The sequence below is a fragment of the Bufo bufo genome, chromosome 3, assembly GCF_905171765.1.
Source record: "Bufo bufo chromosome 3, aBufBuf1.1, whole genome shotgun sequence".
NCBI lineage: Eukaryota > Metazoa > Chordata > Amphibia > Anura > Bufonidae > Bufo > Bufo bufo.
This window is the reverse complement of record NC_053391.1, coordinates 457,125,893-457,140,199: the sequence shown is the minus strand read 5'-3', so window position 1 is coordinate 457,140,199 and position 14,307 is coordinate 457,125,893. Positions and strand designations below refer to the sequence as shown.

The window sequence follows — 14,307 nt, the reverse complement described above, 5'->3', positions numbered from 1 at the left end:
CTTGTCTTATAGGTGTCTTATAGACAACCATTGTCTTATAGGTGCTGGTCCCACCACTGGGACCCGCACTTATATCAGGAATGGTGCCCCGCAAGGTGGTGGCTGGAGGACTCCAGTCCGACCACCACCAAGCGCTCTGCCCATAGAAGTAAACAGGAGCACACCGTACATGACCGGCCACCGCTCCCATTCACTTCTTTGGGCCCGATTTTCAGTGGCCCCATAGAAAATGAATGGAAGGCGGCTGCGCATGCTCAGTGCGCCCTCCAACACTTTCGGGGCTCCGTTCTCGATATAGGTGCGGGTCCCAGTGGTCCCTATAAGACAATGGGGGCATATCCTAGCAATATGTCCCCATCTTCTGTGAGACAACCCCTTTAATAGCAATAATAATAAATTATTAAATATTCTTTCAAATAGTCATTTATTCCTAATTTCTCACACAGAAAAACCAAACATACTAAAGAGCTGGTAAGAGTAAAGGTGGCCAAACACATGATGATATTTACACCTCTTGGTCCTGTCAATCAAAGTGCAGATGTTGCTGCAGTTGCAGAGAGAGCAGAGCCTCTAGGTGTAATGGCAACGCCCCCATTGCTCCTAGAGGCTCATTTGCATATATTAAAACATCATTTTTCTCAGCAATGTGGACACATATGGACATAGGACCAACACAGATGTCTTCAGCTGCCAAGCGCACATGTAACAGGTCAGTCAGTTTCATAGCTACAAATATGCTGACAGAAGATTCCTATTTTCTACAGTTAATTACAAGAAGTGAAGTAACCCTTACAGTACTAAACAAGACTATACCAAGTCCTACCATTGTCATTGAGCGGTCCAAGCTTCCATTGCTTATGCTGGCAAGGGAATTGCTGTTGGCATTCTCCCTGTAGTATTAATAAAATATGAATTGTAATATCAATTATTTCACAGAAAACACTTGCAAATATGGCAATATGTAGCGACCATATAACACATGATAACGTTGCGTTTTCTAGAGCAGCGGCTGCCCTTTGCAGCATCAATCGGTTCTGATTCATAGAGGAAGTCCATGAAGATGGGGGCCCCTCTATGACATCTGATAGGACAGCTCCTTTAATGCATGGTTAGCATCAAACCACTACATTTTACAATGATAGCAAAAAGGGGTACTGTCAACTTTCATGGCCTATCAGCCATTGCAGAGCGTGGCTTCAGTGTACTGAATTACACTTGCCAGACTAGGAGGAATGAATATATCATGGCTACATATAATATATACATATATATATAATACATAATATAAAATATATACATATAAGAAGAATGCATATAATGTAACTGCCACGCCCTCTTCACTTTGATTGACAGGTCCATGCAGATGTGATGACGTTTACACCTCCAGGCCCTGTCAATCAAAGTGGAGAGGATGCGGCAGTTGCAGAGAGAGCAGAGCCTCTAGGAGTAATGGCAACACCCCCGTTGCTCCTAGAGGCTTATTTATATATATATATATATATATATATATATATATAATAGGGCTGCACGATATGGGAATTTTGCGGGGCATTTTTAAACTGTCAATACTGCCACTCCACTTTTCCTACCCTCCCGCTTTACTAAACTAATTAGCCTACAGACGCGTGTCCACTTTTATACCACTTTTCAAAAGGGCTGAGGGTGGTGTACAAATTTCAAAACATTGGTGCAAACGGGCATATATGCACCTAAATTTGTACATTTTCTACACCGGAAAACTGGCTTACTAACCAGGGGCGGAATTGGAACTTAAAGTGGCCCTGGAAAAAAAACTAAAAGTTGCCCCATGTTGTAGGCGGGTCCAAATTGACAAAAGGCGATGCAACAGAAGTAGGTGGGGCCAGCCGAACAAAAATACCACCCAGGCTGAACCAAATACCACAGCACAGCACAAAATTCTACATCAGCAGAACCAGAGACCACAGTGCAGCACAAAATACTGCCTAGATTTATTAATGCTGAGAGCATCAAATCTTTATGCACCTTGCTGGCCGCCAAGAGGAGGGCTTGGGTGGCCCACTGGGCATCAGCCCACCAGGAAATTTCAATGTAGGGTCTATGGCCAGTCCGCCCATAGTGCTAACCGTGAGCACCGTGGCCTCCTCACATCATACCAAGCCCCACGCTGTTGATTGTATAGAGGCTGTGCTTGGTATTGCAGCCTGGGCCATTCACTTGAATAGGACTGAGCTGCGCCTAGGTCATATGACCGATGAACGTGACATCACTGGCCTAGGAAGAAGATGAAGCACTCACTGGAGCACCACAGCTGATTCAAACAGCTGATTGGTGGGGTGCCGGGAGTCAGCCCCCCATCAATCATATATTGATGACCTATTCTGAGGACGGGTCATCAATATTATACTCCCTTAAAGGGAACCTGTCACCTTCAAAAACCATCCGAAGCCGCCAGCAGTACCTGAGAGTAGCCAGCAGTGTGTTTCCGACGACTGTTTTGTTCCTGAAGGCAGATGCGGCAAAAGCTCTGAAAACGTTCCTTTATCCCCTGCCGGCACGCTTCTCTAGACATGCTTGCTTCAAGTGACGGTAACCACACCCCTTCCCTGCCCCTTCGCTGTGACTGACACTGCTTATGCAGAGAGTTCCGCAAAGCCAGCCAAACTGCCAGCTGTCAGTCACAGCAAAGGGGCGTGGTTATCTTGACTTGAAGCAAGGAGGCCGCTGCCCCCTTGACCTCAAGCATGTCTAGAGAAGCGCGCGGACAGCTTTAGCCGCATCTGCCTTCAGGAAGAAAATTATCGTCAGAAACACACTGCTGGCTACTGTCAGGTACTGCTGGCAGGTTCTCTTTAAAACCCCTTGAAGACATGCTTAGACTTCTAGTCCATAGTGCTTACTGTCCAATCAGATTCATGCCCTCGGCATAATCCCTCCTCTGTCATGCCTGTATGCGCTTTGCTATATTACAGTATGTCCAGACAAAAAAACAGGGGATAATAGCCATAGTCCATTGACTTTGTAGAGGTTGTGTGTGCAGTGAAGGACAGAAGCGGTGTATAGTAGATACAGGGGCAGACAGACCATGGTCTCTGAGCTCTGCATAATGCAGGAGCACAAAGGACACGTCTTCTCAGTGGGAGTCTTTAACCTAAAGTCACCATTATAGAACACTGACATCAGGATCTCCATTACATTCCTCATATTAGAATGCTACCTTCCATATTGCTGTCCATCGACGATTTTCTCAGAAAAACACTTTTATTCAATATGTTATTTAGCTTCTGAAGGTGCCCAGGGGCGGTGTTCATACGGCCGTTGCCCTCGTCGCTTTTCATACAAAACCCCTCCCCTTTCACCCCTCTGGCCCGCCCTAGGTTCTTCTGATTACGTCCTCCTCTTAGTGAGAAATCCAGCGCCAGCGCCGTTCAACAGATTCGCCGGGCCTGCGCACTTCATTCCCCTGGGCACCTTCAGAAGCAAATTAACATATTGTAGAAAAGTGTTTTTCTGAGAGAATCGGCGATGGACAGCAATATGGAAGGTAGCATTCTAATATGGGGAATGTAATGGAGATCCTGATGTTAGTGTTCAATAATGGTGACTTTAGGTGAAAGACTCCTTTAAGGGGTTGTCTCCCGCTGCGTTTTCTTCACTGTTTACCTGCCCACTGTCAGCATCTCTGCAGCGAGCAGTGTAATTACAGCTCCTCCATCCATTCACTTGAACGGGAAGAAGAAGATGTAGTTACACCCCGTCCCATTGAAGTGAATGGGACGGTGGAGATGTAATTACACTGCTCATCGTTGTGATGTCAGCTGTTCGGCAGGGGTGCTGGGAGTCGGACCCCCGCTGATCTGATACTGATGACCTATCCTGAGGATAAGTCATCAATATCGGAAACCATACAACCCCTTTAACAACCAGCAGTGGATAATAATAATAAAATGTATTTATATAGTGCCACAATATTTTGCAGCGCTTTACAAGTTCATAGGGTTCATATACAAAACGAAAATAATTGAGCCTGGCTGCAGCATTTAGAACAGACTGAAGGGGGGATAGCAACTTAGAAGGGAGTGGCCAGCAATTTAGGGTATTTTTAGAGGTGGAAGACAGCATTTCTGTTGATTTACATTCTTGCCATTTAGGACATTGGCTTCAGATAAGTAGAAGTTGTAAGATAATACAGTGACCATTTATATATGGCATTTCTTTGTTGACACAAGCTCCTCTGTGTAGATACTTTTGATACTCGTTATGGTGCCCTCAGCATTACAGGCATTATTATTATTACATAATAAACAGAATACTTTGTAGTTTGACGTCTTACTTTTGCCACAGATCTGCTGAGGAATTAGACACAGCTATCATTTCTTCTGCATTTTGCCTTCAGGATGTAGCCAATACTTCTCCAACTGCCGTCGTGTAAGAAAGCCTGTGGAATTGTACAGACAGTTCAGGACCTCCTTACCCTTACACATGAAGGCTGATGGGCATGGCAGGGCATTTGTACAGACTCAGTGCACCTTGGCTGGACTTCAACCTCCTTCCCTAAGACCATGCAACACAGTGACGAACAGAAATCCGAATTTATAATATTCATACTTCATATCTGATAAGAAAGTGCATCCAGAGTGTAAAGAGCGATGACTGCTGTGTCAGTCGAAGGGTACGTTCACGTCTGCGGCAGCGGAACCGGCAGATGGCAGCCTGCCGCATTTCACTAGATCTGGCATTGCTGGATTCTACAGTTCACCACCGGATCCCTATTGACTATAATGGGATCCTGCAGTGATCCGGCCGCTTTCCTGAATAAATGCCGGGGTTCGGCCAGACATAAAACGTGGCGTGCAATAGTTTTTGTCCGGCCGACAACCAGCATTTTTGCCGGACATGTCAACCTAGCCTAAAGAAAACCGCTGTCTCCTGCTGAACATGATGTCAGGAGTTTAATGATGATGTCGGCTGAGGGGTTGAGCTGATGCCATAGCTGGCAGGCAATGGCTGTGTTATTCAGCTGACATCTGCTGGCTGTCAATGATCGGCGACAACTCAGATCATGGACAATTAACCTCTGAGACGCCACAATCAATAGCTTCTTAGCTTGACATCATTGCTGGTATAGATTTCCTTTTCTGGCACACAGAACTCCCTGCGATGTCACTGAGTTATTACCTATTAAAAATTCTGGTGCATCGTACCCCAGTGAGGAGTGCTAGCAAGACTGGCGTTAGAAATGCCATTCTTAAAGAGGACCTGTCACCCCTCCTGACATGTCTGTTTTAATAGCTTCATGCATTCCCCATGTAGTAACAATTCTGGAGCCTCTATTCTTATGTCTCTATGTTGTGCCATTCCTTTATTATTTCTACTAGAAGTTATGAATGAACTGCTAGCAGTCTGCAGTAAGGGTACAGAGGGGTGGGAATCAGCTGGGGTGTGTACCTGCACAGACTCACTCTATCCAATCAGTGCTCCCATTTTCAGACTGTGCAGGTACACCCCCCAACTGGTTCCCTCCCCTCTGTACCCTTACTGCAGACTGCTAGCAGTTCATTCATAACTTCTAGTAGAAATAATAAAGGAAAGGCACAACATAGAGACATAAAATAGATGTTCCAGAATTGTTAGTATGTGGGGAATGCAAGAAGCTATTAACCTCCCTGGCGGTACGATATTTCCTTTAATTTTGTACCCGGAGCGGTACAAACTTCCGGAGCTGCGGCCGGAAGTTCGTGCCGCGCTCCGGAAATGCGGATGCGAACAGCACACTGTGTGCGGTCCGCATCCATCCCTGTGCCGTTCAAATTAACTCATGGCCTGCAGAATTTGAAATTCAGCTCTGGACTATAATGCAGAATATATTTCAGTGGACCGCAAATGAAATATATTGGCTGTTTGTGAATACGACCCACTTCACATTTGGGACTCGCTGCGCCTCAGGATTAAGGCAACGTATTGGAAGAAAAAAAGTTTTTTTATATTGTATAATGCAGAATAACTCAACCAGTGCAAGTGAAGTAACACTAGTTAATTTTGCTTAGATAGCACCAACACATTCTGCAGCATTGTACGGAGATTGTTATTATTCCCTGTCCCCAGTGGGGTTTACAATCTCATTTGAGGGGGTGCAGGTGCCGGACCCCTGCCGATCTGATATTGATGGGGATCCTGAGAGACCTTCGAAATCCTGGAATACCCCTTTAATTCCCTATTACTATTGTAGCATCTGTTCACAGTTCTGCTGTTCATTTCCATCCCAGGAGCAGAATAATAACAATGACAGAAGTATGAATCCAGCACCAGGGGTACACCACCAGGTGGGGGCAAGAGGCGGGCAGCGGAAGGGCCTTGGGCAATGAGCGCTTTCATTATGGCAAAGGGGTTAGGTTAGGAAACTGGCATGGAGGGGGGGGGGGCACCGTTTTAGTTTTTGCCTCAGGCAGCAGAAAAGTTACGTGCACCCCTGTCCAGCACACAGCGGATACCAGGACCACCCAACGGACCCCACTGACTATAATGTGGTCCATCGGGTTTCCATCATGGTGTTGTAAGGCAGATGTGAACACAGCCTTGTACCTGCTGGTTATAGAAGGTACAGGCACCTTTCTACCCACATGAAGCATAGTCCTGTGCACCTCAGTAGTGAGAAGACACTCCCAAGGATACCTGGGACTGGCAGACCCCAGTATAACATATCCTGTGGTGGAAAAGCAGCACAAACAAACATACACCAACATGGCGGATTCCGAGCTGCCCCATACATAACCTGCTGACATGCCGCCCGGTCGAGCGCTGCCCCTTCTGCCCCAGACGCGCGGGGTCCCCCGGAGCTGTGTTTACTAACACGATCCCTGACTCCTCCCCCCGCCCCGGTACCTGTCCTGAGAGGTGACGGACTGGACAGCGAGGCCACACCCCCTGCTCCCCGGAGCCTCCCTGTGTGAGGGGCTGTGATTGGTGGGCGCCGCCTCTCATTCTTCCTGCTTCCTCCTGCACGCTGGACCAGCGGCCGAGCAGCCAATGGCAGCACTAGGGAGGCCGGAGGCTAGAAGCAGGGTCACACCGTGCAGCACTAAGGAGGCCGGGGGATAGAAGCAGGGCCACACCGTGCAGCACTAAGGAGGCCGGAGGCTAGAAGCAGGGTCACACCGTGCAGCACTAAGGAGGCCGGGGGATAGAAGCAGGGTCACACCGTGCAGCACGAAGGAGGCCGGAGGCTAGAAGCAGGGTCACACCGTGCAGCAGAGCCGCCTCTTATCTCCCTTATTATACAGCGCTTCAGTTGCTTCTTCCATAGTCCATTTTTGAACATGTACCCACAAGAGATCACTGAACGTACACATTCTCAGGTGGCTTTGATTATGGGGGTGGGTGCTCTCCTGCAGACTCTGGGCGCATGTCTCTCTCTATGCCCTACCGTTTAGTTTCTGGAGAGAAGCAAGGGTTAATGTCCCTCAACAGGACCACGATCCTATCTCAGGAGAGCAGATCATCATTGAAGACTCCAACCAATGGCAGATCCTTCAAGATGGTAGAGTGGATAAACATCTACATAGATGCATCCTCCTGGGGCTGGGCCAGGGACCGATTGGGAACCTAAAGTGGCCCTGGAAAAAATACCTAAAAGTGGCCCCATATTGTAGGAGGGTCTATATTGACAGAAGGCAGGGAAACAAAAGTGTGTGTGTGGGGTGGGGGGTCAGCTTACTACCATAGCGCAAAATACCACAGTGCCATACAATGTATTACCCCAAAAGCTGTCCCTCTGAGTTGGCCATCAATAGAGGCCATTTTCTCTCCTCTTCCAGTTGTCTCTGATTAAGACGTGGAGATAAGGGGGCTTAGGAGGTGAGATGTGGGACATAGTTGAATTCAGGAGGGCATGGCGCTGGCCGGGTACATTAATCATCACAGAGTTAATTACCACTGATAGCTTATTATATACCCATCCAGCATCGGCCCACCGGAAGATTTCCTTGTAAGGTCTATGGACAATCCGCCCCTAGGCAGCCCATATCGAGTCATTAAGAGCCCAAGGGGCTTGGTCACACCTCAAGAAACCCTACTCCTGTAACTGGAGGGAGCTAAGAGCAGGTGTCAAGTCCCTCTACAGTTTTCAAAGCAGGATAGGATATATGCAGACAACGCTACAGTTGCATATATCCACCGCAAAGGGTGTATGAAGTTTCCTACGCCTGTATGACAACTTTTTCCCATCATGAGACTCTGCCCTCAGCAGGGGGCAGGGACTCCCACGGGAATGGAGCCTGAGACAGAAAATATTACTTTAAATCACCAAAACATGGGATATGCCTTATATGGATCTGATAGCAACACTGAGCAATGCCATGGTGAAATGGGTTTGCTGTCTTTATGAGGGTCATCCACTGGCGACAGATGCTTTCTCAATAAAGTGGGACATTTTCCCTGGTATAGTTGTTTCTGCCGATACCCATGATCCTAAAATTACTGATAAAAATTAGAACAGACCAGGTCTGTGCAGTAGTCATCACAACATTCGGGTTTCAAAAGATTCAGCTTCTCAATATTCCTTCAGATGAGACAGGGCCAACGGTGGAGATGACCATTGACTCATCATCTACTGGAACAGGGCCCCCAGGAATACCACTAATTGAAAACCCTTTATATGACATCCTGGATGTGGATTTGTCTACTGATAGACAAAAGTCTGTCGAGGTGTGTAGTAAAAACTCTGTCATTCGAAAACAACAAATTCTTCCAGACCTGCTGGGGGTCCAGATGTCAGCTGGCGGAGAAACCAACAATTTATTTTCCTCCATCCTGGATTTTGTACGATCAGAGCCCTAAGCTTATATTAGATACGCAGATCATTGCTAACAAGCGTTCGTAGTAACGCTCGCTAGCGATGATCTTGTTCATCATGCGATCAGAATCATTTAGCAGGTTTTAATAAAATCATTGTTTTTCGGCAGAAGATTGTGCTGTCTAATCACGATCTGCCAAACATGCGCGATTTTTCTCACGCGAGTGCAAAACGCATTACACCGTTTTGCACTCGCGCGGAAAAATCGCGCATGTTCCCGCAACGCACCCGCACCTTTTCCCGCAACGCCCGTGTGTAAGAGGCCTAAAGGTCCAAGCATCAGCAAGTTTGTCTGTCAAATCACCTGTTTGTTTCCTGAAAGCAACAGGGAAATTTAGACCTCAGAAATATGAATCAGTCCCAATGTCTGGTCTTGATGCTTAATAGACCGTCTCAACAGCCTTAGAACCTCTTAAAAAGGTTCTACAAGAATGATTTAAAATGGCCGCCAGCAACCTGTCCTAGAATATGAGCAGGACTGGTTGCCGCCACTTGCAGAGCTGCCTAGGGGGGTGAAGGGGCAGGGTCTCACGACACTGCTCTACAATAGATGGTAATGATTTGATCCTGCCTATGATATGCCATCAATATCAGATAGGCGTGGGTCTCACCTCTGAGACCTTCTCCTATCTCCAGAACAGGACCCTGAAGCAAAGGACAGCACAATGCGCATGGCATGCTCTCCATTCACTGCTATGGGACAATAATAGCCGAGCAAGTGTGTTCAACAATTTTCGGGACTTCCATAGCTGTGAATGGACAGTGTCCGCACTTGCATAGCTGCACTTCCTTCACTTTGTGGGGGGGCTACTATTCTGGAGATAGTAGTGTGTCACAGAGGAGGGACATATCGAGGTATATGCCATCAGTGTCTGAGATGGGAATGCCCCTTTAACCGTACCTAATATGATCTTGCTATATCCCAACGGTACAGTATTTGCTGCTGCTACTTACCGTCAATAGTTTTGAGCGAACTTCTGTTTTAAGTTCAGCGTCTAAAGTTTGGCTTCCGGTTAGCGGAGAATCCCGATATGGATTCCGAATTCCGTTGTAGTCCGTGGTAGCGGAATCAATAATGGCCGATTATTGATTCTGCTACCACGGACCACAACGGAATTCAGAATCCATATCGGGATTCTCCGCTAACCGGAAGCCGAACTTTAGACGCCGAACTTAAAACAGAAGTTCGCTCAACACTAACCGTAAACCATTTTGTAGTCCAGCAGCACAGGAAATCCCACCCTTAAATAAAGCTTTCTACCAGTCGTGATCTTTTTATTACACAAGAGACTAAGGGAAATGGAGGAGCATATATACAAAAATATACGTCACCTTACCAACACCTGTCCTAACTATTTTTACTAATTGTATGCGCTGCTGCCGTGATTACAAGGAAAGATGATTTACCATAAACCGACAAAATCATATCTTTTATTGAGGATCAGTCCGGAAAGCTGTTCTATATGCATACAGTATATGCAGACTCAGTTTACATTTAACTGGATTCAATATTACTAAAAATCAGTATGACAAAGAGAACGCCAAAACAGACATTATTTCACCAGTAAGTTCTTCTGGAAGTAAAGAGACCGTTGTAATAATTGTTTGAGTTAGACTTAGCAACCTGTAAAGAAAGAGCAGAAAGTCAGTTTACAAATATACAAACTCACTCCATGGAAAATATATACAAATATAACGTTTTTACTGTTTTGCAGGAACAGAAGTCTCTGCCCAGGGGCCCAAGGTCAGAGGTACCTTATGTCCTCTTATTTAGGGACCGTTCACACGTCCGCAAAATGGGTCTGCATCCGTTCTGCAATTTTGCAGATCCATTTATTTTCAATGGGGCTGCAAAAGATGCGAACAGCACACCGTGTGCTGTCCACATCCGCACTTCTGTTCCTCAGCCCCGCCAAAAAATAGAATGTGTCCTATTCTTGTCCGCAGCCACGGACAAGAAAATGCATTTCTATAAGGCTACGTCTACACGACGACATTTGTCGTGTGACATTTTGTTGCACTAATGTGGCGCGACAATTTTTATAATGGCAGTCTATGGTGTCGCACTGCAACATGCTGCAACTGCGACGCAACAGTCGCAGAAAATCCGTTCAAGATGGATTTTTCTGCGACTGTTGCGTCGCAGTCGCAGCGCGACACCATAGACTGCCATTTTAAAAATTGTTGTGCGACATTGGTGCAACAAAATGTTGCGCTACAAATGTTGCAGTGTAGCCGTGCCCTATCTGTCGCGCGACAAATGTCGTCGTGTAGACGTAGCCATGTGCGGTCTGCAAAATGCGGAACGCACATGGCCAGTGTCCGTGTTTTGCGGACCACAAAACAGTTGCGGACGTGTGAATGGACCCTTAAAAGAGTTGTCCAGCCTAGGAGCCAACAATTCCAATGCACCTAATCTGTGCCCCATTTAAAAAATAAAATAAAAAACCACTCGTTTGTGGTCCCTTCATGCCAGCGATGTTGCCTCATTCCCGTGGACAATCAGCGGCCTCAGCCATCACATCTGCTTGAACAATACATCATTGCTGTGACTTACCATCCAAGTAGATGTGACTGCTGATGCTTGCGATTGGCCACAGAAGTCACAGGAGCAGGTCACTTCCTAGTCCTACAGGGACGGGATACTGGCAGGACTGCGGACAGATGACTGGGGGTTTTTAGTTTTTGTAGTGGGACACAGGTTAGGTGCATTGGGGTTGTCAGCTCATAGGCCAGACAACCCCCTATTAGTGTATTATTACTAAGGCTTCGTTCACATCAGCGTTCAGCCTTTCCGTTCTACTCCGTTATAGGGCAGGAAAAACGGAAAGGACGGATTCAGCACATAACTGAGCTGAACGGAGCCTACAGACCCCATAGACTATAATGGGGTCCGTTAGGTTTCCACCCAGAGGAAGATTTTTGAAGCGGAGATAAAAATCCTGCATGCACTACTTTTGTCTCCGCTCCAAAATCATCTTCTGAGCGTAAACCTAACGGACCCCATTATAGTCTATGGGGTCCGTAGGCTCAGTTTTGGCTCAGTTATGTGCTGAATCCGTTCTTTCCGTTTTTCCTGCCCCTATGACGAAGTAGGAGAACGGAAAGGCTGAACGCTGATGTGAGCGAAGCCTAAAGTGGTTGACAAAAACAAGGTGCTCATGACCTGTACCTGGTGCCCAAATCACTCTCAGTCCAATCCAGATATTTAGTTATTATTGTTAAATTGTCACGGCACAGGAGAACCTGGTACATATTAGGGAATCAAGATTACAGCAATCCTCAAATACACTTCTATACTACGATTTATTACTATAAGTCTCCTAAAAGCCCTCAATGAAGACAGTAGAAGAGCTGTCAGGTACTGTAAATGGCCTTCTGTTCACAGGACTGGGGAAGCAGTCGTGAGCAATTTGGTTGACTGTCCTTCGTATCAGCTCTTCTCTTCTAAAAGTGAGAGATTCAGGTAATAAAGAAAAATTAGAAAATTACTAATAATTCCCTTATATATGAACAAAACCTTTGTTCCTCCTGCGAGTTCTCTGCCAGACCCTAATAGTAGTTTATATGTGATTGTCTGAATTCTCCGACCATGTCATTTTTTCACCGTTTTAGACATTACGGCCACAGGTTACCATATTACCATGTAATAAGATGTCCTGGTAAGAGAGGTTCTTGTCTTGATCCATCACATTTAGTCAGCGCAGATTTCACAGACTTAAAGTTGGTTTCGATATCTCTCTTCAGAACATCTAAATACAGGCACCCATTAAAATAACTTAGAACTTTCTAAAAACATAAAAAAGAAAGAAAACAATGGACATAATATAATTTCCTCTAGTCCCTTTCAGTAGAGTACTTTTTTTAGCTGGTTCTTGGACATGGTGGATATAAACATTACTTGCATTGTGCATACAGCGCACAACTCTATAATGCCACGTACTGATACATACGCTGTAGTATGGTGAAGGAAGCGATATCGTGGGGAGATTTAGCTATTCAGTCATAGGATAACTAAATATACAAAATGGCACATAGTGATACATTTGCCACAATGTAATAAGTATGTTTGACAATTGTAACTTATTACAGAACAGTGTCAGGAATCCTCCGCTATAGTGGCGTAGTGTGGGGGGGCGGCGTTGCCCCGGATGCCAAATTGCAGGGGGCGACAGGCAGCAGGCATTTCAATGAGGGTCAAGGGAGCCTATGGCTCCCGTCCCCTCTATTATGCCTCAAAGGCTTCAGGCAACTAGGCAGTAGAGCAACGCAGGACTCGGTCACGATCACCTCACTGTGACCTCCTGCGTCGGGTCTCGCGAGATGACGCGATGATTTGGTGTGGGAAGGCACAGTGAGGCGTTTGTGACCGCCTGTGTCGGGACGCCACAAGCTGTGATGGAGAGAGGTAAGTTTTTTTTATTTTTATGTATGTACCCTACCCTAATTGCAGAGGTACTGGGGGCACTATGGGGGTGGGGGAGGAGCAGAGAGAGGAGGAATGAGGACATTATACTAATAAGAGTGGCCACTATACTAATAACAAAGAGGGGGCCATTATACTAATAACAAAGAGGGGGCCATTATATTAATAACAAAGAGAGGGGCCATTATATTAATAATAAAGAGGGGGCCATTATATTAATAATAAAGAGGGGGCCATTATATTAATAACAAAGAGGGGGCCATTATATTAATAACAAAGAGGGAGCCATTATATTAATAATAAAGAGGGGGCCATTATATTCATAACAAAGAGAGGGGCCATTATATTAATAATAAAGAGGGGGCCATTATATTAATAATAAAGAGGGGGCCATTATATTAATAACAAAGAGGGAGCCATTATATTCATAACAAAGAGGGGGACATTATATTAATAATAAAGAGGGGGCCATTATATTAATAATAATGAGGGGGCCATTATATTAATAACAAAGAGGGAGCCATTATATTCATAACAAAGAGGGGGACATTATATTAATAACAAAGAGGGAGCCATTATATTAATAACAAAGAGGGGGACATCATATTAATAACAAAGAGGGGGCCATTATATTCATAACAAAGAGGGGGACATTATATTAATAACAAAGAGGGGGCCATTATATTAATAACAAAGAGGGGGCCATTATACTAATAACAAAGAGGCGGCCATAAATAACAAAGAGGGGGCTATTATATTCATAACAAAGAGGGAGCCATTATATTCATAACAAAGAGGGAGCCATTATATTAATAATAAAGAGGGGGCCATTATATTAATAATAAAGAGGGGGCTATTATACTAGTAACGAAGAGGGGGACATTGTATTAATAATAAAGAGGGGGCCATTATACTAGTAACAAAGTGGGGGCCATTATATTAATAATAAAGAGGGGGCCATTATACTAGTAACAAAGTGGGGACCATTATACTAGTAACAAAGTGGGGGCCATTATATTAATAATAAAGAGGGGGCCATTATACTAGTAAC

General features: G+C 45.5%; 1 protein-coding gene across 5 annotated transcripts in view; it reads right to left on the bottom strand.

Annotated features, from left to right (window-relative positions):
• LOC120995760 (cohesin subunit SA-2-like) overlaps positions 1-6,928 on the bottom strand; it is a 113,954-nt gene extending 107,026 nt beyond the window's left edge. For 3 of the 5 annotated variants that reach the window (XR_005777663.1, XM_040425169.1, XM_040425165.1), the window contains exons 1-3: positions 6,752-6,861; positions 4,313-4,417; positions 824-890 (exon numbers count right to left, since the gene is read on the bottom strand). Coding sequence is in view for 4 of the 5 variants with exons in the window: in XM_040425169.1 (XP_040281103.1) it covers positions 824-890; positions 4,313-4,353 (108 nt within the window). In the remaining variant the exon portion in view is untranslated. Of the gene's footprint in view, positions 1-823; positions 891-4,312; positions 4,418-6,746 lie in introns of all 5 variants that reach the window. The other 2 variants (XM_040425166.1, XM_040425168.1) reach the window with 2 other exon arrangements.
• Positions 6,929-14,307: the final 7,379 nt, after the last annotated feature.